Genomic DNA, 26,791 nt, shown 5'->3' with positions numbered 1-26,791 from the left:
ATTAACAATTGTGAGCCTCTTAAACAAATCAAGTTCCTTAATTAATTATTTGATGAATTGAGCTATATCAAACTAGTTTTTAAAAACCTAACATTAAAGGAGGGGGGGGAAAAAGCCATAGAATATGCTTGGTTTTTCCACTCCACTAAACAATAACCTTGCTTCCCTTAAAAAGATTCACATTTAATTAAAATACCTCTCCTGATTAATTTTCCCAATTTTGATAAATTCAATTATTTATATCTTTGATACTTTGAAATAAATATTTGAATATAGGTACATCCACACTTATTACGAACCGATATCATTTCATGTGCTTTTGTTGGAGTTGTTTTATTGTTTTCTTCTATAGGTAGTAATATTGCTTTCACAGTTAGGAACTGTGTTTATATATGCACTTGTGAATGTATGCACGTTTACATGTAATAACAGCATTTTACTACTACCATTATAATAGTAAATTTACTATATTTACTAATATATTATTGTTCCTAGAAATAGCATTATTACTATTATTGCTATTATTTGCTATTATGAAAACTAGGCACCTTCTTTCCCCTTCTGCCACAGATCTGCATACAACGCTGGAGGCAGACTCCCTGAAAGGCAACCACACACCACCCCTGAACCCCACCATACACGCACATAGAGTTATGAATTCTTCACTCATCTGCTTAGACTCCCCGTGTGTGGATCTGGAAACACAGAAACATTTTCCAACAAAGAAAACACCGATAAACATAACCCTATAAATTCTTTCAGCAAACATTAAGTACCCAAAAAAGCATATAATCATCAACATCTAAAAACATGAAGATCAGCATTTGAGGCTGATGGCTACAAATCTGACAGGATCAAGTCTTCAGCCCCTGACTGGCAGTTTTTCCTCCTCCTTTTCCGAAGATTAAACTGCAGCCAATTTTCATCCAGCCGGTGATAGATACTCTTCACCAACAAAGGAAGGAAGATTAAGCAAGACTGACAAATAAAGCTGAGAATCCATAGTGGGATTGCAAGAATGATGGACTAGATCAATGAATCCTGTTCCAAATCAGAGATGCTTTGGGGAGAAAAATGCAACGACAGAAATCACTGATTACAGAGTCACCATATGGTCTCTTCCATTCACGGTGAGCACAGTCCAAAAACTGCTTATAAATCTGTTTTTTAAAATAACCCCCAAGATTCTAACAAAAGCTCCGACCCTTTATATAAATAGAGAAGATCCACGCTGGGGGAGCATGAGAAAAGCCAAATTCAAAACCCCACCACCACCCCAGGCCTAGGCAGGGCTCATCACCCGCAATTCCATCTTCGTACTGGATTCAAACATCTCCCTGATGCAGTCCATAAATGTACACACTGACAGCCTCAGATGTGCCCAGCACCATCATGAGTGCAAAAAAGCAGGGCAGTGAAGAAAACCCTGGATAACCCAGAAGTACTGACAAGGTCCCTTCACTTAAAAATCTTAGAGAAGCATCTCACCCTGGCAGAGTGCACAAACACAAAAGATCCATTGCTCCTCAAGTTCTCAATTGAAATTAGATGTCTAAATTAAGAAAAGAGGGGGTGAAAAATATTTTCCTGAACAAATGAATTTTCATTATGTTGTATTTCCTTGGGGAGCACCAATTATGCTGATGACAGAATACACTGCTTTACAGGAGGCCTGGGGTTGCATCACTTCTTATCTCAGGCACCTAAGCTTGACAAAGGTCACTTATCATTAAGCGGTAATCTATGTCTTGAGATAACTCGCTACCTAGATTATGTCTCAATTGATTTAAAATAATTAAAAACACCCCCCAGTAACGAAACAAAATAAATAGACTCTGAAAATAGCAAACCACCATTTAGGAAAAAGGGTTCCTTTTCTAATGAAAGAAAATGTTGGCTTCTCTCCAAAGCATATAAACACTTTAAATATTTGTTCAGCAACTGAATATGTAAACGAAATTTATTAGAGAAAAACTGAATAATAAGTAATAATGCAGGAAACAAAAAATATCACTGTGCTTCTAAAACATATTCCAAGCAAACATTGATAACAGATACTTTGCATAGCAAATAGGCCACTAAAGAATCAGGCATTTCAGGTTCTTACATTTTCAGATTTCTTGTTCTTTCCTTTCTCTGAATTTCCCATTGCCTTAATGGCAATCTCAGAATTAAAATCAAAAGACAATTTTTTTTTTTACATATAAATTTCACACTCCCCCACCCCACTTTGCTGTCAAGTGTCTGACCCTGGTTTGATAATCTCATTTCCTGAGAATCAAAAAGCTGGAAATTTAAGCTTCCTAGAGTGTTAATTGCATCCCTGCTCCATTGCTAATCAAAAAATTGGATGTTTTGCATGAAAATGCTTCTCTAATTAATTCTCAGTCATAAATCGCCCTGGTTTTAATAACCCCTCCTTGATTGGATAGCCTTTTAAGAGACAGTGCAGCTAATCCGCTAAACTAGAAAAAACACATGCAGAGGAAATAATAAGTGGGCTTACAAGGTATGAACTAGATGATTGCATTAATACTGTCAAACTTAAAAAAGTGAGTCTCCTTTCCGGGCTTTTCATGCCTCACCCTGCACCCCAGTAAAATAAACCATGAAACTAGGAATCATGAACAAAGTCAACTGTCACAGAGGTCATGCATCAGAAGTCAAATCTTTTCACCCTCCTTCCGTAAAAAAGCTATTCCTCTCATTTTTTAAAAAGAGGCTTCCCTTGGCATTTTTTTCCCCTAGAAACTAGAGATCCAACAATGTCCACTTGTCACATTGTCTATTTTAATAAGACAGGGTTTTTGCTTCCCTCCTTCCCTCTGCTTCTGACTGACAATATATTATCATACATATCTCTAAGAGGTGCTGAACTGGATTTTCATTATCCAAAATGTCAAGATTCGTTTTTGTCATTACAGAACACAGCTGGTCTACACCAGCAGCCCTTTGATTAATTCAAATGGAACAAGTCACCTATACATAACTTCATTTTCCCTAGACTGGGTCTTGCATTCTGCAAATTTTAATTTACAGCTTGTCAGTATAAGATACCATTTGCTGCCATGGCGGCACTCAAAGAAAAAAGCAAGTCTTAATTAGCAGCACTTTGCATTAATCCTATGATTACTAATAAGGCAACAATTGGGAATTTTTAGCTTCAGAGCAGGACTTATTTAGAATTCACTCACTACCTGTTTAATAATACTGTACAAACTTTCAGAAGACGGTAGAACAATACAGATGCACAATGATGAGTACATTTAACAAATACTATTTTTAACATATAAATTAATAAAAACGTGGCTTTCCAGTTGACCTGTGAAATAGTTATGTCTCCTTTCTCTAAATTCATGAAGGTAGGTATAAAAAAAGTTATGCTAAATGAAATGACAGAGTAACAGGCTTGGACTAATTATTACAACAAGAGAAAAAGGACTGGAGGTTGATTCTGACTTGGATATAGAATGCTCAAACCCACATGTCTATAGCCTTCTACCATCAATAAGATTACATTAAAAAATTCACAAGACACCACGAGATACCACTATATACCCACTAGAACATCTGAAATTAGAAAGACTGACAATACCAAGTGTTGGCATATACTGCTGGTGGAAATATAAAATGATACGCTCGCTTTAAAAAACTAGTAGTTTCTTAAAAAGTAAAACATACACCTACCATAGGACCCGCAACTCCACTCCCAAGTATTCCCAAGAGAAATGAAAATTTACGTGCCACACCAAGACTTGTACACGAATGTTTACAGCAGCGTTATTCACAATAACCAAAACCTGGAAACAACTCAAACACAAATCAACAGCTAGAAGGATAAACAATGAGGTACAGCGTATCTCTGTTGTGGCATATCCATACAACAGAGTACCACGCAGCAATAAAAAAGAAAAGAATTACTCACAGATGCAGTAACATGGATAAATGTCAAAATCTTTATGTTCTCAAAGAAGCCAGTCACAAAACTGTATACTACATGAGTCTAGTTATATAAAATTTAGAAATTGCAAGCTAAACTATTGGGACAAATCATGTCAGTAGTTACCTAAAGCTGGGAATGGAGAGAGAAATGGTCTACAAAGGGCACAAGGAAACTTGAGTAATGAAAATGCTCGGTATCACAACAGTTAAACACATCTATCAAAACTCAACGAATTGCTCATTTTAAGTGAATGTGGCTTATTGTATGTAAATTACCTCAATAAAAGAGAAAAATGCACGAGCTATTTCAAATGCAAGTGATTCTGCAAACCCTATATAATAAACTCCATGATATCAATTGTTCAACTCTAACATTTATAAGTTGTGTGACTTTAATCAAGTTACTTAACCTCTATGAGCCATGGTTTTCTCAGCCGTAAAAAATAAGCTATTTGCCTTATTTAGGCCTCCTTCACAAAATGATTATGAGAGTCACGTGATAATTATGTACGTACTCCAAAAAAATGACATCTCAGTAACTTCACTCTTCTCTCTCAGATATTAGTTTCCCTTAACTTCCTTCCTAATATAACTTAATCTGTGATATATTCATGTCTCACCTCAAGTATCACTAACATACTGGAAAAAGTTCTAAGCTTGAAAAGACCTAAACTTCTACCTAGTTCACCATTTGGTTAATGTGTAATATTGTACTTCTTTTCATTTGCAAAAAGCATGAATATTTATTGGATGCTTACTACAGATGCCAGACACTAGGAGGAAATTGAGATGTCAGGTAAACTCAAACGCAGTGCCTGTCAGCTTGGAACTTAGGATAAATACTGAACATACATTTTACACAAACAATGAGAAAATACTGAGTAATTATAAGCATGTCGTGTGCTACAAATGAGGAAGCTGACCTAGTTGGGCAGGGTAGGGAGGGATTAAAAAAAAAAAACAGAACAAAAAAAGTTTCCTCAAGGAAGTAAGAGTTGAGAGAATAAAAGAAGACACTCCATGTAAAATTTTTTAGAATACGGACTGACACATAGTAAGTACTTAATAAGCATTATTTAAAAATCATACAAGACAGAGAACTACCTTAAAGTTGACAACTGGTTATCAAGGAGAAAGGGAAGATGGGGTGAGCCAATTCCAGATATAGGGAGCAGCACATAAGAAGGCGGCAAGGCCTGAATGGGGATGGTATGTCCTGAGAAGCCCAACATGGATGTGGTCAGAAAGGAGGCCGTGAAAGAGGCTGTGTGCAATTGATGCCCAAATCAGGAAGAATATTATTAAGTGTATTAAAGAACATGGTACTTGATACTAAGAGATGGTTAAGGAAAAAAAAAAAAATCACTGAATATTTTTAAGTCACTCTGGTTCCAATATAACGAATGGTCTGGAAGGACTCGAGGTGGAGGTAGGACCAAACAAGAGGTGATGGCAATTAGGACCTGGGTAGAGGCGAAGTCGCTTTTAAAAAAATAAAGAATCGATGGGCTTGTAACAGTAGAGGGGTTAGGAGGCAGTAGTATCACTAGGATCTGAGAATAGATGAACCGCATACAGAAAAGGAGGATGACTTCCAGGTTTAGCAACTGGCAAGTGGACAATGCCATTTAATGAAATCAAAAACACTGCAAGAGGCGAGGGTTTTGGGGCGGTGGGGAGAAGGGGAGATTGTGAGTTTGATTTGGACATGTTCAGGGTCAGGTGCTCGAGAGACAGCCCAGCGAGGTAACAGACTCCGTACTGCTTTGCCTCGGAAGGCTATCATGATGGCGACCATTTTGTATTGTTGTATATACAAATTATTGTAAATGTTTTTAAACTGTCATTTCCTACTGCAAAGTCTACAAAACCACAGAAACACTATTAGAACACCATCCTTTCTCAAAGTCCCTCTCAGCTTACATATCAAAGTCCTAGAGAACTGAAAGGCAGGAAGGAAGACTGACAGCTAGAATAAATTTGGTTCTTTTCCTTGCTTACAGGAAGAACTATTCTAGCAACTTCTACCCGTTAGTCTGAGGCAGTATTTGAGAATCTGAAAGGGGCAATCATGGAGTATCAAGACTAGGTCGCATATCAGTATTCTATTGACGTGTAACAAATTACAAGTTTAGCAGCTTAAAATGATACAAATTTATTATGTCACAGTTTCTGGGGGTCAGAAGTCCAGGCCTGGGTTAGCGGGGTCCTATGCTCAGGGTCTCACTAAAATCTAAAATCAAGGTCAACCAGGGCTGCAACCTTATCTGAGGCTCCAGGTCCCCTTCCTAGCTCATTCAGGTTGTTCGCAGAATTCACTTCCTTTTGGTTGTAGGACTGAGCCGTGTTTTCTGGCTGGCTGTTAGACTGGCTCTTGACTCCCAGAAACCAGCTTTGGGTACTTGCCACGTAGCATGCTCTTCCCACAAGAATTACTTCCTCAAGGCCAGCATCTGCTATTGATTCTTGTCTCTTTTAAGAACTCACATGGTTAGGTCAGGCCCACCAAGTATAATTCCCCTTTTGAATAACTTAAAGACAATCAGTAGGGATTTTAATACATCTGGAAAATCCCATGACAGCTTCCTTATAATGTAACCTAATCGTGGGAATGATACTCCATCATATTCACAGATCCAGCCCACACACAGGAGGAGGAATTATAAAGGTTGCAGGTGATTGGGATCATTTCAGAGTTCTGCCCACCACCAGTAGGAATATCAGTAAGATACATGTAACAAGGATATAATTCAAAATAGAAAACCATTGACCAAAAAGTGGCAAAGAGGGAAGAGAGGAGATATCTTTATATTCCACCTCAAAAGTTCTAACAAATTAGTAAGTGATTTCTCGCAAGAAAGGCCACCTGAGAATTCTGGGTAAAAATGTATATACACCATCAGGCCTTCCTAGGAAGAACACAAGGTCACTTCTCTATAAAGAGCTGTACCATAAATTAGTGAATTGGGATATAGCTTGCACACTAAATAATTGTATCCAGAAACTACTGCCAGATTGAGGGGAGGAGAAGAGCAGCACAATTAGGGAGAGCGCAGAGATTCTTTTTAAAAATGAAAACAACAGGGGCACCTGGGTGGCTCAGTTGGTTAAGTGTCTGCCTTTGGCTCAGGTCATGATCCCAGGGTCCTAGGATTGAGCCCGCATCCAGCTCCTGAGCAGGGAGCCTGCATCTCCCTCTGCTAGTCTCTCTCTCTCTGACAAATAAGTAAATAAAATCTTTTAAAAAAAATAAATAAATAAAAATAAAAAATGAAAACAACAGAGGTGCGTGGGTGGTGCAGATGGTTAAGCATCTGACTCTTGGTTTCAGCTCGGGTCGTGATCTCAGGGTCGTGAGATGGAGCCCTGTCATTAGGCTCCGTGCTCAGCACAGAGTCTGCTTGAGATTCTTTCTCCCTCTCTGCCTCTTGCTCGTGTTCTCTGTCTCTCTCTCTCTCTCTCTCAAATAAATAAATCTTAAAAACAACAAAAAACAAAACAAAAATGAGAACCATAAGGTAGACTACACATCCACCAGAATGGCAAAAACTTAGGAGGCTGATAAAATCACATTTTAGTGAGAATGTAGAACTGAAATTCTCAAGCAATTTCTCATTATTTCTGTAATTGTAAAATGCCTATTAGTATCTTCTAAAGCTAAACGTATGACTATCTCATGACCCAGCAATTCCACTCCTAGATATGTCCCTAAAAGAAATTAGTATTTCTGTACAAAATGGCTTATAGCAGATTTGTCATAGCCCCATAGTAGAAATGATAAATATCTATAAACAGGAGAATGAATAAATTGTCCTGTAATCATACAACAAAATATATAGCAAGAAAAACAAACTGATACATACAATAACATGAATGAATGTCACAGACATCATGCTGAGCAAAAGCAGCTCGATACACAAGATGTTATATGATTCCATCTACACAGATTTAAAGAACAGGCAAAACTAAGTGACAGCATTATGAATCAGAGGAGTGGCTACCCCAAGGGGATGGTACTGACTAGGAAGCAGATGAGAAAGCCTTCTAGGGGCTAGTTACAGGTGTGTATCTACATGCAAAAACTTGGCTCTATATTTAAGGTAAGAGCACTTGGTACACATTATTGTAGGTATATTGTACTTAAATAAAAAGAGAAATAATAAAATGGTGAGAATAATAAAAAAATAAGGTAGAAAAAAGGAAAAGCAGAAAGGATTCAGTTCATAGGGAACTAAAGCTCAGATAATCTCTTTATATAACATATATTCTAAAAGTTATTGAGACAGCTACAAATTTCAAAGTGTCAACAAATAATTATGGCTAAAATCCCAGCAAACATCATCTAAAACCAACCTAATTGTTCCCCTTGGGCATTATATTTGCCCAAAAATGTCCTAGAAGCGAAGGTATAAAAAAGAACCATACTACCATTTAGGTAACAAAGGATTTCAATTTCTTAGGAAATAAGTCCAAATTCTGCATCTGAAGAAACTCCACCTATTGAGTTCATCAGAGTAAACAGTTTAGAAATGATCAGAGACAACCATTCAATTTAGATGCTAAAGAATTCTTACGGCACAAGATCTTCTCTTGGGAAATTCTTTTTAAATGATTCAATAAGGTTTTCAAGAGGAGTCAGAATTACTGATTCCCCGTAAGAGTCATAGAATCTAGAAAGGAGAGATAATCATAGATGAGTGGTGTATCCCATCCCATCAACAGCCTCACTTTTACCTGTCCTCCTCCTGCAACCGTGCTGTGGGGAATGACAGCCATACACAGTGAATTGCTCACCTTCCAAGCCAGGTCAAAAATTTCCCTTTCAGATTAGCTGCCATCTTTTTAAAACTAGTTTCAGTCACACACCTTTTATTGTTTTTAAGAATTTATGTTGTTTTCAAAAGATCATTTCTATTTATGATATTTGAGATCTCTGCTAGCTCTAAGGCTTTTTAGGTTAAGAGTTGTTAGCAAATTACAAGTTAGAGTATAACTCCTTTCTCTTGTTTTTTGTTTTTACTAGTACCCAGGAAGTGACTTCAGAATGAAGGTAAGAGGCAGACAAGACAACAGCGCTTGTAAAACATCGCCGAAGGATCAGATGTAAGTTAGTTAATTCATAAAGAGAAGGAATGACCTTTCCATTTTAACCTCCTATTTTGCCATATACTAATCATCCTCAATTATTTACAGAGTAAAATGCAGTTAGTGGCACTGAATATCAAAATGATTTCAAAGAGAAATGCCCACTTTCATTATTGCCACGAGTATTTACCTCTGGGGTGGATGTAAGTGGTAAGAACAGGTCACTAAAGAGTCACTAAGTGCTGCCCACCCAGACCACCTCAGTGTATGCCACTTAACATCACACGATTGCAATGATCACCGATGAAAGCATAGTTTGTCAACACTCCAGAAGAACTTTTGTCAAAGAAGAGAACAGGGGGATAAAAGGACTTTCTAAGGACCATTCTGGGAGATTTTACTGGAATGTATTTGAACATTAGCATGCCTATTCATCCATTAATTTAAAAAAGAGTAAGCGTCTCCTATGTGTGAATGGTGCCAGGTGCTGGGGGGGGCACCCCAGATAAATTAGCAATAGTTAACATTTAATCAGTGCTTAATTCATGCCAGGCACAGTTCTCAACACTTTATATGTGTTAACACATTTCATCCTCACCACGGCCCTACGACATAAGTATATTCACTTTATAGAAAGTGAAACTGACACACAAAGGAGTCAGTTTGCCCAAAGTCACCCAAGCAGTAAGCCCGACTGCAGAGACCATGCTCTGAACCTCTAACTAGTCCTCAGACTCCGATCTTTAGGAACAGACCAAGTACTGAGAATCAAGAACCCAGAGCTTTGGACCGACTGAGAGTCATAGAAATCATTTAACTTCTCTCTACTAACTGAGAAAACCAGTTAAGTGACTTGGCACAAAATCACGAAGCGAGACATTAAGAAGATGAATGGTAGCTTGAATTTAGTAATAAAAATACAGACCCACCTAGGAGCAAAAAGTAAAGAATTCATATTCTTCAAGGAGCTTAAAATGAGCACTCAAATTAATAGATCAACCAAAACCTAAAAAGGAGAAAGTAGCATTTGCAATTTAAAAAGAGAAGCAGGAGGAGGGAAGCTCCAACACTGGACTTAGGAAGGGGAACAGTGATGAGTAATCAAACACTGCTGAATGCCTTAAATATGAGGGAGTTGATAACAGATTTGGTTAGATTAGATGTGGTTAGATTAGGCTGGATAGGTTTAAGCAAAACTAAAAGAGAAACCCTGAAAATAAGTTAAAAAAAAAAAAAAGCTATCTTTACCCCTATCTAACACTCCATAAAAACTACCCTCTTCTTATATTTCCTATCCTAAATAAAATCATTACCTACCCAAGTCACCAGATTAGAAAACTGGGAATCAGCCAAAATGCCTATCTTTGCTCAAACTCCACACAGAAGGAGTCATCATGTCCATCTGATTCTTCCTTGAAACTGGCATTTGGATCTACTCCCCCCTCCACCCTCTCTGCTGTCACCTCCTAAAAAGCTGGCATGATCTTATAAGCTCTCACCTGAAATAACAACACAACTTGCCTCACTATATTCAATTTATCCCCTACAGAACCCCTGGGATACTTTTTCTAGAATGCAGATTTCATTATGTCACTCTCCTGCTTTAAGCCCCTGGAGGACAAAAACCATGTCTTCTTGCTGTTAATACCAGGTCCTCTGAGACCTGCCCACCTGTCTCCCTCTTCTAAGTCCTATCTTTCCTAATATTCTCTGCTTCAACCCCCAAATACCTACTATCCTATGAAGCTCTCATATATCGGGGTGTCGTTTCCATCTTCTCCCTACTTACAGTGAGTGCTCTTTCCTGGGGCAGGGTGGCTAACTCACTTTTCCAATTGCAGTATAAAGATTCCTTCTTTGTAACACCTTCTATGACTCCACCTGGCAACATTAAGTGTTTTCTCCTCCATGCTCCCAGAAGTATTTACAACATTCATTAAAACTGTATCTGCTTGCAAGTCTTGTCTTCCATGACACCTAGAACTCTCCTATATGCGGATGTTCCAGGAACAGGCCTAGAATATAGGTAGCCTAGAAATGTTGCCTATAAGCTGTCACCTCTGATCTCTCAACTGATACAACAACCCTAAGAAATAGGCAGGGTGAGTGTTGCTAACTTCATTATACAGATGAGCAATCTAGGGCTCAGAAAGGTAACGTGACTTGCCTAGTAAAAGCAGGATGAGTAATAGGTACTCCTTCCACTAAACCACTGTGCTCCCCAAGCTACTCGTAGCACAAACAGCTGCACCAATATTCCACATATGAACATCACTAACCAACTGAACAGGGATATGTAAATTAGTTAACTGGTGCTGAAACCAGACGTTAATGTGCAAACAAACAGGGGCTTATTTGAGCTAAGTGGGCATGAATATGCAAATGAACTGGCTGCAATTCAGTAGATGTCATCACAATTCTAGGAATGAACATCCTATATTATGACTATTACAATATTCATGTAGCATTCATACATACTATCATATATTACTGTAATATAGGCTTTTTGAGTTTAAAATTGTGGTGAAGCCAAAAGTAACTTGATGCATATTTTCATCCACACAATTATAAGCTGGAAATCAGATGTGAGCACACAGAACTCTGCAATCTCCATACACAACCAAGCTGCCATTTGCAGTCTAAGCTGAACAAGGTACTCTGTAATTAGGTAAGGTTGGTCCTTCATGATCCGGTCCCTGCCAGTATCTCCAGCCAAATCTACCTTGCACATTCTAAATATACTACAATAGTTGCGTTTAAAATAGTTGTTTATCCTACAAAAATTTTAATCAAGGGGCATAGCTATACCATTTGAATACCCCTCAGAAAATCCAGTACAGTGATTACATTTAGCTTATACTCAGGTGTAACATGAGTTTTATTTTCCTGTCGTCACCAGGACACCATTGGTTCTATCAATTCTTAACCTCTTGTTATCATGAACAATGGCCCAAGCCATTCTCAATACCTTTGGTGTCCCTTCTATTATCTCTGGTTCCTGAAAGTAACAAATTATAATCAGTAGTGGTCTGTATACATGAACTGAGTTCCTTAGTAGAAAAAGTTAGGGACACCTGGGTGACGCAGTCAGTTGAATGTCTGACTCTTGGTTTTGGCTCAGGTCATGATCTCAGGGTCGTGGGATCGAGCCCTGTGTCAGGCTCCGTGCTCAGTGCAGAGTCTGCTTGAGACTCTCTCTCCTCTCCCTCTGCCCCCCCCTCAGTGTTTTCTCTCTCTCTCTCAAATATTTTTTTAAAAAAGTTATATCCTTCTAACTCATGTTATGAAACAAGAAAAGCCTATATGCTCACACTTCCATACATTTATCCCTGCCATGTCCACTGCCTGAAATGCCCACCCCTATTTTATCTGCAAAGCTTCTCTTCATCTTTCATAAGCAGCTTGAAACATCTATGAAAGCCTCCCTGCCTTCCCAGCACTGTATACACATCTTAGTTACAGGTCTACACAACTCCATCATAATGTGTATCACCGTGCTGTGATCATTTGTTTGCATGTTGAATTAATCAGGATATAAGCAGGGCTTCCAGTAGCAGAGAACCAAAATACCATGGACTTGAACAAGACACTTTATTCCTATCTCATAGAGAAGTCTGGGGTGGTACAGTGGCTCTGGTCATCAGAGGTCCGACACTGCACAATATCCAGCTCGAGCTGCTTCTATCTCACCATTCTCCACCACCTCGTCCGCACGGTCTCAGATGGCTCCCCACCACACGTCATTCATCCTGTGTGAGAACACGTTCACACACACTGGGCTGGGGAAAAAGGGACAGCCTGTTCCTTCCCTTTAAATGTAAGACCTGAAGTTATACACATCACTTTCATGTACATTCTACTGGTTAGAATTAAATTACATGTTCATGGCTGGCTGCACGGAAAGCTTAGGAATGTTTCTATTTTGGGTGGCCATGTGTATGGCTAAAAATCAGGGGCTCTCTTCATGTGGAGGAGAGAGAGAATACATGCTGGGGGACAACTGCCAGTCTTTGGGACATGGTCCTGGTCCCTTTCTGCTATTTTGCCCTTCAAAGGCAAAACTTGGTTCTGTTCATTATTGTATCCTAAAGGCCCCATCCAGGACAAATAAATGTAATAAATCTGTACATATTCAATAAATAAACAGAAAGTCTAGAAAACACAGGACACAAAAGTAGACTAGCTGCTGACCTCACCGGGCACTGGGTTCTGACGGGCGAGATGAGGCTGAGGGGGTGGGGGTCCAGGAAGTTGGCAGGGAGCACTCCTGCTCCTGGAGCTGACTGCTCAGGAACTATTTTAGGGACAGTTGGAGTTCAGTAGTAATGCACTGCTGTGGCATGAACCTGGCATTGCAGTGGAATGGTGCAGGCCAAGAACCAATCTAGCTCTCGCAGAACACTCCAAATTTCCCGACGTAAGAGGCCTTTTACAAATTATTATATTTGTACTTCCTATGAATTGTATAATATCTCGATGTATAGACCATTTTAGTACAGTTTTAAAAATACAACAGCATCTCCATCGCTTAGCTTAAGAAATAGAACAGTACTATTATCCTTGAAGCCTTGAGCTCCTCTCTGATTATCCCCTCCTCTATCCTTTCCAGAGGTGATCTCTTTCCTGAATTTTCTGTTCATGCTCCCTACCTTACCTTCTCCACATTTTCATCACATAAAGATAGACACCTCACCATATTACTCAGTCCTGACTGCTTCTGACCTGCACACAGATGGCATGCGACCATATATCATCTTTTGTGATTGCTTCTGAGAGTCAACCAAGTTACTATACAGTACCGCTCATTCATTTTCATTGCTACATAGTACTCTACTGCACGGCTAGATCCATTCTCCTGTCTATGGTATTTGAGTTACTCCCACGTTTTTGTTATTCAAACAATGCTACTATGAACTCAAGTGTCAATCGGTTTTGCTCTTCACGTTTCAGTTCTCAACGCACCCAAAATTTAGTTTCCTAAATGTGAGTTTCAAATTCAACATCTTTTTTGTTTGTTTATGGTTTATCAGTTGTCTGACCACCCATTATTGACTCCCTGTCCCAGCCCTACAAATCTATAATGTCATCTGTCTCCTTACCAATGTTCCTTCGTATAGCGCTCTGCTTCTGGGAGTCTTTAGTTTTGTCATGGTGCCTCGGGTGCTCCATAGAAGAGAGGAGCAGATGGAGGAGGGGTCTGGGCAGGTGGGGCTCTGAGTCCCAGACCCCATTTAGTCAAGCCACCTCCACCTCAATCTGCTTTTTATACTCAACTCTGAAATAAAACATACAGAAAGCAGGTTCTAGGACTAAAATGATGAGTTCGAAAAGTACTAGATTAGGGGTGTCTGGGTGGCTCAGTCGGTTAAGCATCTGCCTCAGCTCGGGTCATGATCTAAGGGGATCGAGCCCCAAGTCTGGCTCCCTGCTCAGCGGGGAGCCTGCTTCTCCCTCTCCCTCTGCCCTTCCCCCACACATGTTCTCTCTCAAATAAATAAATAAAGTCTTAAAAAAAAAAAAGGACTAGATTATGAATTCCAAAGCAATTGCTACCATTAAAATCTACTGTTTTATTTTCTAGACCTCATACTACATGCATGCATATGTCAATTTCTTCTGAATTCTGGTAATAGATCACTTCAGATAAGGTCATCTCAAACTAGTAATAATCCTGAAAGTACTCAACCCTCATTCTGAAAACGTAAAACTATCTTATGAATTGTGTCTTATCGGGACAATGATCAAGTTGTTCTCTGGCATTCTCATCAATCTAAAAATTACTTTCTCCACTACAGACCATGAATATTTCTGATCTTCTCTATTTTCTAAAACAGCTCAAGTCAGAATTAGTTGCATTATATAAACTACTAAATTTGGCAAAAATATTACAAAATTAATGTGGGCCAAATGGTTTAAAAAATACGGGCTTCAGGGGCGCCTGGGTGGCACAGCGGTTAAGCGTCTGCCATCGGCTCAGGGCGTGATCCTGGCGTTCTGGGATCGAGCCCCACATCAGGCTCTTCTGCAATGAGCCTGCTTCTTCCTCTCCCAATCCCCCTGCTTGTGTTCCCTCTCTCGCTGGCTGTCTCTATCTCTGTCAAATAAATAAAATAAAATCTTTAAAAAAAAAAAAATACGGGCTTCAGAGGAGAGGGGGTGGGGGAATGGGATAGCCTGGTGATGGGTAGTAAGGAGGGCACGTATTGCATGGTGCACTGGGTGTTATACGCAACTAATGAATCATCGAACTTTACATCAAAAACCAGGGATGTACTGTATGGTGACTAACATAATATAACAAAAAAAAATATTAAAAAAATATGACAGTAACTTCTGTCATATTTAAAAATGTCATTTTTTAAAAAAAAAGTTAACTTACTTTTAAATTTTTCTGATACATGCTAGAAATTTGTAATTTTTTCCAAATTTTTTATTTAAAAAAACCTCTTGACTCAAGTATTATATAAAGAAAATGCCTATGTATCACTTTTCAATCTCACTTAAAAGTATTCACTCTTTTCCCATATCTGCATGGGTGAATGATTAATGGGCAGAACAAAGGTTTCTTAAAATAAGGTAATAGGTCATCAACTAGTTCTGCATCATGACCAAGGATCACTTCTCAAGAGTGAGGTTCACAGGCTTTCCTAAGGCTTTGTGATAGCTGTTTTGCACTCTCGGGATCCACTGTCCATCCCATGACCTCCAGGCTCCTCCACATGGCTCGGATACCAATGGTTTGACTTTGTTTGAACTACAATTCTTCAGAAAATAAACCCATGTCATAAATTAAATCCAGAAACAAAGAACATTTTTAAATAAAATAAATATCTACATTGCAAAGATTATGGCAAAGAGGTGATACACTTAGTGACAATCTTGGCATAAGAATACTTTTATTTCCTAAATGACTTGAAATAATGCATTAGTCTGCTCATGACCTCAGGAAAATATATTTATTACTTACTAGTTCTTAGGAACATATAAAGAAATTAACATTTATAAAAATTCTATTATAATTTCATTATAAGACAAATCTTACCTATGGGGAAGTTAAGATCAGTCTTTTTAAAAAGCAAGAATATAAATATATAAAAGGAAAGGGAATCAATTTTAAACACTATTTTAGAATCTAAAACAGAAGAGATAACTATGAAAGATTAAGGTTATTTTGAAATAATTACATGCAACTTTAAGAAGAAAAAATGTATTTTTTCATGTCCCCTGCATATTGCTACGTAGTTATTAACAAAGTCATTACGTAAAATTTAAGGCTACAAAGAATTTTCTAATTGTATTTCAAGATATAAAGCTTTACAAGTGCTTCTTATATTTAAGGCTGTGGAACAAATGTGAAGGATGAGTATAAAATTGCTGTACCTCACTTCAGCCAAAATGTCCCTGAAAACGTGCACATAAATGAAATCTTGCTTTAAATGCTCCATTATAGAAAAGCTTGCTATTTGAGAGACTCCTATTATAAGTCCTTTTGTAAAAAAGGATAATCAACTCATGGCTAATGTATTTCAAATATCACTCTACCTTAAGGCGAGGTACCCCCAAACAGATTAATTACATATGATATCATTAAGTATTCACAACCTCAGTCACCAACAACCCATTAGAGAGAAAAGCTCAGAAAATTCAGGTTAGGTCAGTATAAGAGCCTAGTTTTCCTGATGCCAGTACTTCCATATTTACCACGTAAAGCAAATCCTCTTAGAGAAGTTAATTCTCAAGTGGTTGGAGCTTTACAGAATATTTTAATGTCAGGGCTACAGAAATGCCACTCATTAGACTAATGGGAATAAAATAGCACTCTAAAGGTAATATTATTGAGTACAAACAGAAGTACTAAGTAGCCCCAAGACAGAAAAGAAACTGTAATCAAAACTGAGTATACATTTCTACTTGGATCAATGACAATTAATGTGCTCTACCCATTTGTGAGTTTTATTATCTTAAAAATGAACGAAGATAAATCACAGGACTCCTCCTACTCTGCTTATCAAACCTCCCACTAGGCTTTTTCAAATAAGTAGGCCTGTACCTGCAAATAAGGAGATACGGAGGATAGAGGCCTCCTCCAACCTATACTTTTTGAGTGCTTAATTCAAGCCAAGCATTGTCCCAGGCACTGGAATGCACTAATGAGTAAGACTTGCATTTTGGGAATTCAGAAGCAAGTGCAGAAACTTACCAAGTGAGAAAGACAGGTAGAAATTAAGTATCAGGAGAAAAATTAAAAAAAAACATGTGATAAAGAATGATGGGATGGTAGTGGGGAGTGGGCAGGATCCTGAAAGAGGTCAGGAAACAATAACAAGATGCGGGCAGGATACCTAGATCTGGAAGTCACCTGCACCTAGGCGCTAACCAAACTCAGTCTGGGCTGAGACAGCGGAGGAGAGTCCACAGAGTAAGCACAGCTAAGGTCCCAGGACCAAACCTTGAGACACTCCAACATATGCAGGAAAAAAGGAACACGGCTGGCCAGAGGATCAAGTGAGATGAACATGGGGAAGAAAACACTGAATCTGCCAAGATGGGGATCGCTGGTGACCTTGAGAGGAGCCAACTCAGGGGAACAGTGAGACTGGAGGGTTGGAGAAAACAAGAGAGAAAGAAGTGGGTGCAGTTCTCCCAATTTCACCATGTTCAATTTTTTAAAGCACCATTTTAATTTAAATCAATTACAACTATTTGTTTTAATATCTAATTTGTATAGTCACAACATCCCCCCTAAAGTAGTCAGAACTCATAACAGCTCTATTTTTCAAATGAGAAAACCACGGCACAGGGGGACTGAGTAACCTAAGAGTTTATTTTGGTCACGAGCAGCACTATTTTGAGTTTTTTTTTTAAACCCCTCGTGAGATAACGTGTTCGTCAGTTGCCTTATTCTCCCAAAGAATCCCACGTTAAACCTGAGAAGCCATATTCAAGCTAAGTGTTCTTTAAAACTACTGCGTTTCTAACCTGTAGCACGGCTGTCTAAGCAGTACAATGAAGCGAGGCTCAAAGCAACGGCAAGTCTCTGATGAATGGAGACTCACAAGTTAGATCTCCACCTGTTATCGCGCACAGTTTGAAACGGCACCCCCACCTCCTTGGCCCAATTGCCGACAGCAGACTATATAATGAACCATCTGTACCTGAACGGAGCCAACTGAGATGGGTTGATGATACCAAAGAAATCTCATTTTTACATTCTTTTTTCCCCTTGTGTATTATTGGGTTGAGTCACATTTTTAATTGCATGATGAATGGAAAATGTTGGCAGAAACTGAACTTTTATAAAATTTGAGCTTTTTAATGTTACTTTGATGGTCTTCCTGGTTGATTTTCCTTGCCGCAGAAAGAAAAGTTGACCTCTGAACCAAACCACTGGGAAGCGAAACCTGCAGCTATGTGGCGGTGAGAGGAGAGACAAAAATCTTCTGCCAGCCTCTTAGGATTTGACTGAACTATTCAATTATACCTTTTCAAGGATAAACTGAAATGCAGATCTCACTGTGGTCCTTGGACCAGTCAGATGAATAGAATAACTGAAAAAGGCTGGCCATTTTTTAATGGAAAATAGGTGTGATTTTCCCCTTTTCCTGCTGAGCTGCTAAAAGCATTCATCAGAGACACTTTTACTTCTCAATGAAATACCATCAAACTTTTACAAAAACTCATCAGCATGTGATCTGTCAGCTCAGCTAAATTATTTTTTAATGATCATTATGAACATGATATGTTTGCTGACTACTTTCCTCCCTGTAACCAGAGATAAATGCTCCTATTTTGCTGAACACTGTTAAGTAAAACATACTCTCGCATACAGTTCCATATTTCAATCAACTTTCAACTTTCTGAAAAATGAGAAAGTTCCTAGTTTGATGATAGAGATTCTTCAATTAACCACCCTCAGAATAAACTTCCTCCATGGAAGGATTTAAAATATGTTTTTCAATTTTATACAGCAGTACTGTCCTAGCCCAGACAGCTCAGTGGCAACATTCCTACTTAATGAAGCTACGTATGACTGGAGAGAACAAAAACAGATCGACACACAGACTCTACTTCTCCCTGAACTTAAACACTAACAGAACCTATGAAGCCGATACTGGCTCTCAATGGCCGCATCTCCCCTTGGGGCCCTTCCTATCTCTCCGCAGTAAGCTCTCTGGCCCACTTTCGACGTCAACTGTCCTCATTTGTTCTGTCGCTGAGTCAGTCAGTATTTACTGAATATTTACCATACTAGGCACTGTGCTAAGGATAGGAAATAAAAACGTATTTCTCTCCTGAACTTCAAGTTTCGTGGTAGGCTCAAACAAGTTAGCACTGATACACAATACAGAGTGGAAAGTCCTCAGAAAGGGAATGTCAAAGATGTGGTAGGAGGACACAGCACGGGCCACAATCTGAGAGAGGAAATGGGGGGACAGTCATCAGACTAAGTGACAACTAAATTTAAGTTGCAAAGTGGAGAAGGATTTAGCTAAAGAGACAAAGAGAAGGAGTACAAAAACTGAAGTGATAGGACTAGTGAGAACGATGAGAACAACAGGGCTAGAGGAAAAGGAAGACATAATACTTCCTATTTAGGCAGCAGTTCTCTAAACACTGCTCATTGCTTACCTCAACGTGGCTTTCCCAACAACCTCATGAGGTGGGTACTGTTATTTCTGTCTCCATTTAGGGGTAGGTAAATCTAGGCACAGAGGTTACGAAACTAGTAAATGGGGAGTTAGATTGTGTCAGCAATCTGGGCCCAGAACCCTCGCCTCTTCATTGCTTTGCTCCAGGGTCTCTCCAGAAATCATGGACGACTGGCGCCACGGCTGCAAAAGCCATTCTACATGGCTGAGGGTGCAAAGCGCTCGCTACTCTCACTAACAAAAAAGAAGGAAGAGTCTACCATCAGTCATCTGTCTTGGTTGACTAATTATGCTCGAATGTGAATGAATGACAGGTTGTGCTGCTGTCCTGTTAATTATGTGGTCTACCTTTTCATCACTACGTGTCAAACAAAAGGCTTCCTTGTGGTGGGGATGTTGGTACAAAGGGAGGCTGCGCGTGTGTCATAGCAGAGGGTATGCAGGACGTCTCTGCTCTTTCTCCACTCAACTTCGCTATGAGGCTAAAACTGCTCTAAAGAATTAAGTGTATTGATGAATAAAAAGTGAAATGATCTAAAAGAAAAAAAGAAAGGCTTGCTTTGTCCCCATTAAAGAAATTTCATGTACTACGAACCAAGTAGAGAGAAATTATGGAGGTAAATTTAAAGTTTCTTGAAGTCGACTCAGTGATTACAATAAGGACGTGGAACACGGAGGATCGCTCTAGCCCTACGTGATCAGCTACAGCCCGAGCGGCAGTTCAGGTACGATCAGTCCTATGGAAATGTGTGTTCTGTTACCACCATTTCCTTCCAAGCTTCTCAGTCCAGCCTATACCCCCGGGAGGCAGCTGCTTGCTAGAGCCTGGGTTACCTTCCGCCTTCACTCCTTGACTTGTTCCAATCCCAACTATCCCCTGTACCCATGTACTTCGGGACTCCAAGATGCATACTTCACGCTTCCAACAATGGAGAGCAACACTATTACTAAATAAAATGTTGGTAGGCTAATTTCCTTTTCCTTATATTCTCAAACATATGTCTAGGCTTTTAGTTCCGGTAACTATACCCGTGAGCTGTGGAATTATTACTGCGGTATAGGCAGGAGAGAGAAGAGCAGCCTCTTCGGGGAAATTTATAGGTATTTAGATCAACCATGGAGACGGAGGTAGAAATGGCTAGGTGGTAGTCCTTAAATCCAGAAAGGCTGGCTGGTTACTGCATAATGTTTGGAAACATGATAAATCTTGAAAACTAAATATTTAATTGTGCAGGCTGCTCACTGCAAAATATTTCAAGTGTCTCTAATGCATCCCCCCAAAATGGAAGTGTTCTTATGCGTCCCTCATACAGGAAGCCCATAGTTTTAAAATAATTTAAATCATCACTCACTTCTCTCAACTCCTCGAGCATCTTCATGCACATCATCTACTTAGTTGTCAGCACTGACTTCCTGATACTATTACTGATATTCATGCCTTACTTTCATAGCTGGATCTTAAGGCTTTATCTTCCCTTTCCTTCTACTCAACCTCCATCCCCTCTGATGCCTAGGATGGCAGGCACTTAGCAGGACTTCATAAATCTTTCTTAATTGATTGCATTTACCATGATTAGCATCCTTCTTGTCACAGAAGAAAATGTTATTGGATTTTTAATTTAATTACATTTGCTTACGATTTATTTTCTCAAGTATTTTCTCCTACAGATTACAACTCTTTAGTAACCATATACGGCTATCGACTATCCTGTATATCAAAGCTAGCTTGATTACAACATCTCACTTAGAGGCATCTTTCTTCCTTTTAAATAACAACAGAGCTTGCATTTGCCCTTTCCCCAATCCCAGGTACTCCTGCTACGTTCCAGAACGTATGGAAAGCACCGATTACGTATAACGGTGACGGCCACAGAAGACTGGCATTCCCCGAGACTGCGACTGGACTCATGTCTGCCATGTTTAAGCACGAAGAGACTGATCTCCTAACTTTTTGCTTTGAGTTCTCACTTGAACGGTAGCAGGTCTATAAATCCTGTGGCCATGGCAATAGTTTTAGCTGCTTGGCAGCAGACGCTGGGAAGTAACAGAAGAAACAGCTGATCAAGTCTCTAAATCTTTGCTATCTTGAAAGAATCCTGTGAGGGCAAACCGCAAATTCACATGCGCGAAACACTTCAGATCTTCCTCCAGAAACTCATTTTTCCAGAGAAGTTCAACCACCTACCTTGAAGTTCTCCGCTGCGACTGTAGAGCTCCCGTCGCTGCTCTCGCAAATAGGCACTCATACTGATGGCGTGGGAGGAGGACTCGAACCTGTAATGAAACGCAGGGTAAACCAAAGGCGGTGTCCAGCCACGTATTCCAAAAGTATTTGCCTCAAGTCTGTGGGGTGCTCCGTAATGTTCCACGACCCAAACATTCTGGCTCTTCCATGCCAGGGCCAAAGCGAGCTGCCACAGACCGTGATTTATGAACAATATTCCTGGCTAACTCTCCTGCACAACAGCCTTTGGATCATTTGCTCTTTGATTTCAGCTGATAAACTCTCATCTGTCACACTTTCTTCTGCCTCCAGCCCCTTAGCCAGGACCCCTATGCACACTCAGTAAGAGTATCCTACAGAGTCATTCCAATTGTGCTACTATCCAGCTCACACGGCCCGAGTGACTGCCTGCCGCCGCCGCAGAAACACCGGCTCCGCGGGGCGGACATCTTGCTTCTCTAACTCCCCCGGTGAGGGAACTAGTACAGAAGGCATTCTAGCAATGCTGCAGAACACACCAAAGACGCAAGGCGTCTATGGTCTCTCCTGAAAAGTCCTCAAAAGCATTACAGTTTCGAAACGGTTTCTAATTGGCCACCTACGACATGAAATACTCTCAAACCAAACAGGTGACAAAGTGTGTGTTCACGCCACCCCAGGAATCCCTTCAGAGGTCAGCAACACGGAGGACAGGTGCATGATAAAGGCGAAAACAATAACTCAAGAGTGAAAAAAAAGAAAGAAAAAATCACAGTCGTAAAAGACATTTGCAGGGAAGAGGGTGAAAAACAGGTAAATTGAAGACCATATCAAGAGTAAATCCTTTGACGTGTTAAGAAATTCCATCTCTGACCTGCGAGTTTCAAAGTCAGAGGAATGGGGCTGACAGGAGGAATCCTCCTAAGAATACTTGCCACTAAGTGGTAAACAGCAGCATCATGAAAGAGCAACAGTGATAGTGGCATAGGTTTCTGGCAACAAAATAAAAGGAACACCACCACTTTCTTAATTACGCCTTCTTTCTCCATTCTTTGACAAGGAAGATGAATGTCAGTCAGAGGGAGACACTTGGGTTTCTTGATCCTCTCTCTGCACCCTGACAAGAACTGAGAGGACCCTCACAGCCAGAAGGAAGGCAAAGTGCGCAGTCCTTCAAAAGTGCCACCTGCCAGTCAAGGGCAGGAAAGAAGCCGCTGACCTCCAAAAAGCATGCTGACAGCTATTGATCAGAAATGTCAAGGGAAAAAGAAATAAACTCTTGAGCGAAGAATAGAGAGGCACACATGATACAATGAGAACTTAAACGCACTTAATTAACCTTGGCTAGGGGCAATTAAAGAGAGTAATAAAGTCCTTCACAGGTGTCATAAAAACAGATTACAGCTCACCCAAATCTTAATCCTTTATGACCTGATGTATTTTTGCTACTCAGGAACCTTCTGTTTGTTTGCCACAACTCATAGATTGGTATAATTTCACAGTAAAAGAGGCACTAGAGAGGATACGGTCTTGCCTCCTTATTTTATAGCCAAAGGCACAGAGGCCCACAATGACGGGAGACCTGTCCTGGCTCACACAGTTCATTAATGGTAGAACCAAGACCAGAAGCAGGCAAATCTGGAAGAATGGTCTAATCCTGTGTAGGTGAGGAGTTGCTATTACTGTGCAATAGTAAATTTTTGACAATGACTTAAGTTCATTTATTCAGTTCTAATAATTTATATGTTTTTCAGTACCACAATTCAGGATTGGCTAAATGTGGAAAAATGTATATGTGGTCTGAGGTTGAAAGTTAAGGGTGATGGTTGAGAGCATGAAATCTAAATGCCCTGAAACCTACTTTCTGTAACACACCTAGATTTACAACAGTGAGTTGAGCTAGGAAAAGAGAGAGAGAGAAGAGAAAGCACGCCAGATAGCAAGCAAACAAACAAGTGAGCAAAGTAAAGGCCTAAGGATTAGGCAGCATCTCAGGCCATCTTAGTTAACCACCTTTTTTCTTCCACCATCTTCCCTGTTTTCTGGCAAAGCCCCCCTTCTATCCAGGCATTCAGCTTCTTTGCTCCCTATTCAAACAGCTGTGTGCTGAGGAAAAGTGGTTCCTCTCCAGCCCAAGACTGTCACCAGAGATGACCCCTGACTATTTCAAGACAATCACCGTGGCCTGCCAGTGACTGGTTTAGGAATGGGCTAAGAACGAATCCTAAAACCTGAGGAAAACTTGCAGAGGGGCTTTGTCACTGGCAGAAAAGATTAATAAATGGATAACAATGATTAATTTTAAAAAGAGATCTGAAATGGTTTAGCCATTTTGTAAGACAGTAAAGCTAAACATAATCTTACCATATGATCCAGTAATCATTCTTTTAGGTGTTTATCCAAATGAACAGGAAACTTACATCTACACAAACACCTGCACGTTTATAGCAGCTTTATTCACAATGGCCAGAAATTGGAAGCAACCAAGATGTCTTTCAACAGTTGAATGGAAAAAACAAGGTACGTGCACACAATGGAATATTATTTAGCAATACAAAGAGATGAGCTATCAAGCCACAAAAAGACACGAAGAACCTTAAATGCATATTGCTAAGGCAAAGAAGCCAATCTGAAAAGGCTACATCCTGTATGAACCCAACTGTAAGACGTTCTGGAAAAGATAAAATATAGAGACAGTGATTATCAGGGGCTCAGGGGGTGGGGAAAAGAGGGAGGAATAAGTGGAAAACAGGATGTTGAGGACAGCGAAAATATTCTGTATGATAACATGATGGTGCTACATGACATTACACATTTATCAAGACCCACAGAATGTACAACACAAAGAGTGAACCCTAAGGTAAACAATGGACTTTAGTTAATAATGATCAATATCGGTTCATCCATCAGTTGTAACAAAGGTACCATATGAATGAATCCAAGATGTTAACGTAAGTAGAAATTCTGAGGAAAGGGGACATAAGAGAACTCTTTGTCTTGTCAGCTTGATTTTTCTGCAAACTGAAAAGTGGTATAAAAAGTCTACTAATTAAAAAAAAAATTTGCAGGAAGAATCCCACCCGTCCCTTGGCATCACCATTATACTGCAGTGGGACCAAAGGCAGAGAGACGAGAGGGTTGGGTCCTTGAGGATACTGCACTGTCAAATGACGGACTCCTCTACATTCCTCCTCACTGTGTGAGGTAAGAACCTTCCAGTGGGGTCCTATGTTACCTGTGGACTAAGGCATTTTTACTAATAGTGCGTCTACCCTCTGAACAAAATGGGAAAACATAGAAAAAGAATGCGTTCAATACACAGAACGCATTTTATTCCAATGCAGGCACGCTCAATCTCCTCTAGACCACAAGATGAATGCACTACTGAAACTTTCCGTAATGATTAAGAACTCTATGAATCTATGATATAAACAAACCTCAAAAATGAATCAATAAAAGATACTGGAGCTTCAGCTATTCAAAAATAATGAATTCAAAATACAGAGATAATACTTCTGTAGTCACTTTATAGGCTTAGATTTACAGGTACAACTGCTTAACCAGTTAACTCCCGATTCCTCAGAAGAATACACAGATCGACCAAGACTTAATCCTGCTTCTACCAATTACTAGCTAGGTGAACTTACATAAGTTACTTAACCTCGCTGTGTCTCAAGTTTTTATGTGCAAAAAAGGATTAAAAATAAAACCCTGACCCATAAGGCTGTAATGAGTAAATGAGACAATCCATGAAAATGGCTTCGTGCTTTTGCTAGTATTTAGTGAGGATTCAGTGTTAGCCACTACTCCTGCTACTGAAATTTGACATCATCTAAATTAAATTACGTTTGAGATTGAGAAACTCATCTCCTCACAGTGCCTGGTACACAGTAAGCACTCAGTGGTAGCTGCTGCTGTTCACTATCCAATATTAACTATTAGCTGTTACCAAATGACATACACTTAGGAACATGGCCTGGTAGTGTCAATTAAGACTGTAATTAGAAAAAAAGAATTTCCAGATTGTTCCTTCCTTAAACCAATTAAAATCCAATGTGTCAACTTTAAGGTTATTTCTTGGCACTTGGGGGTTTTTCAAAAGCTGACATATTTCATTTCATATAAAAGTTCCCAGAAACAACTGGCAAGTTTCATTTCCCTTCATTTTATATAAAATGCCACAGAAATAAATTCCAAAAATCTTTAATAAAAGTCCTAGATAGTCCACTAACCGTATTACAAAATAGCCATTTCCCCTTACAGAAAACAAATGTATACAAAATAAAAAATAAATTCACTTCCTATAAGTTATTTCCAACCAGCTGTAACTGGGTGGAGCACCGGCTGCCAATACAGCAGAAAGCCGTCCTACTTGGATCAAACATTTCTTGACACCTGCTATCTTACCATCAGGGAGATACTTACTTAAAAAGAGAATTTTTTGGCCTTTGAGGTTTCTTCTTGGCAAAAAAGGCTGCAAAATCTCGTCCAGTGCTGGCATAACTTAGTTGAGCTGATGGTTCAGAGGCCGTACGAGTATTTTTCATATCCAGGTACTCAGTCAACAGCATCTGCAGAATCAGATAAACAGTTTAATACACACATTTACAATGTGCTACTAAGAAAACCAATTTCAAATGATGAAAACCTAATTCTAAAACCTCATCCTTGACATTCAGGAGTATATTAACCTAGCTATTCATATTTCTAGTTGTAGATCTGAGGAAAGATTCAGTATAGCCAGAAAGTCGTCTATTTGCCATCTACACCTAAAACTGAGAATAGGATGTTAGGCATTTGAACGTGGAGGTAAAGGGGAACATTTTTAGTGAGATTCTGCTATGTACTAGGTACTGTGCCAAGTGAGTTAATCAGCATTTCTAATCCTCGTAACTGCCAATTACAACAACGT

At 39.5% G+C, this 26,791-nt stretch overlaps 1 protein-coding gene across 1 annotated transcript in view; it reads right to left on the bottom strand.

Moving 5' to 3' along the window:
- EXOC4 (exocyst complex component 4) overlaps positions 1 to 26,791 on the bottom strand; it is a 722,132-nt gene that overhangs the window by 500,695 nt on the left and 194,646 nt on the right. Inside the window, exons 8-9 of the mRNA XM_002922628.4 lie at positions 26,305 to 26,450; positions 21,862 to 21,950 (exon numbers count right to left, since the gene is read on the bottom strand). Coding sequence (XP_002922674.1) covers positions 21,862 to 21,950; positions 26,305 to 26,450 — 235 coding nt within the window. The remainder of the gene's footprint in view (positions 1 to 21,861; positions 21,951 to 26,304; positions 26,451 to 26,791) is intronic.

This window comes from Ailuropoda melanoleuca, chromosome 1, assembly GCF_002007445.2.
Source record: "Ailuropoda melanoleuca isolate Jingjing chromosome 1, ASM200744v2, whole genome shotgun sequence".
Taxonomy (NCBI): domain Eukaryota; kingdom Metazoa; phylum Chordata; class Mammalia; order Carnivora; family Ursidae; genus Ailuropoda; species Ailuropoda melanoleuca.
This window is presented reverse-complemented; position numbering and strand designations above follow the sequence as displayed.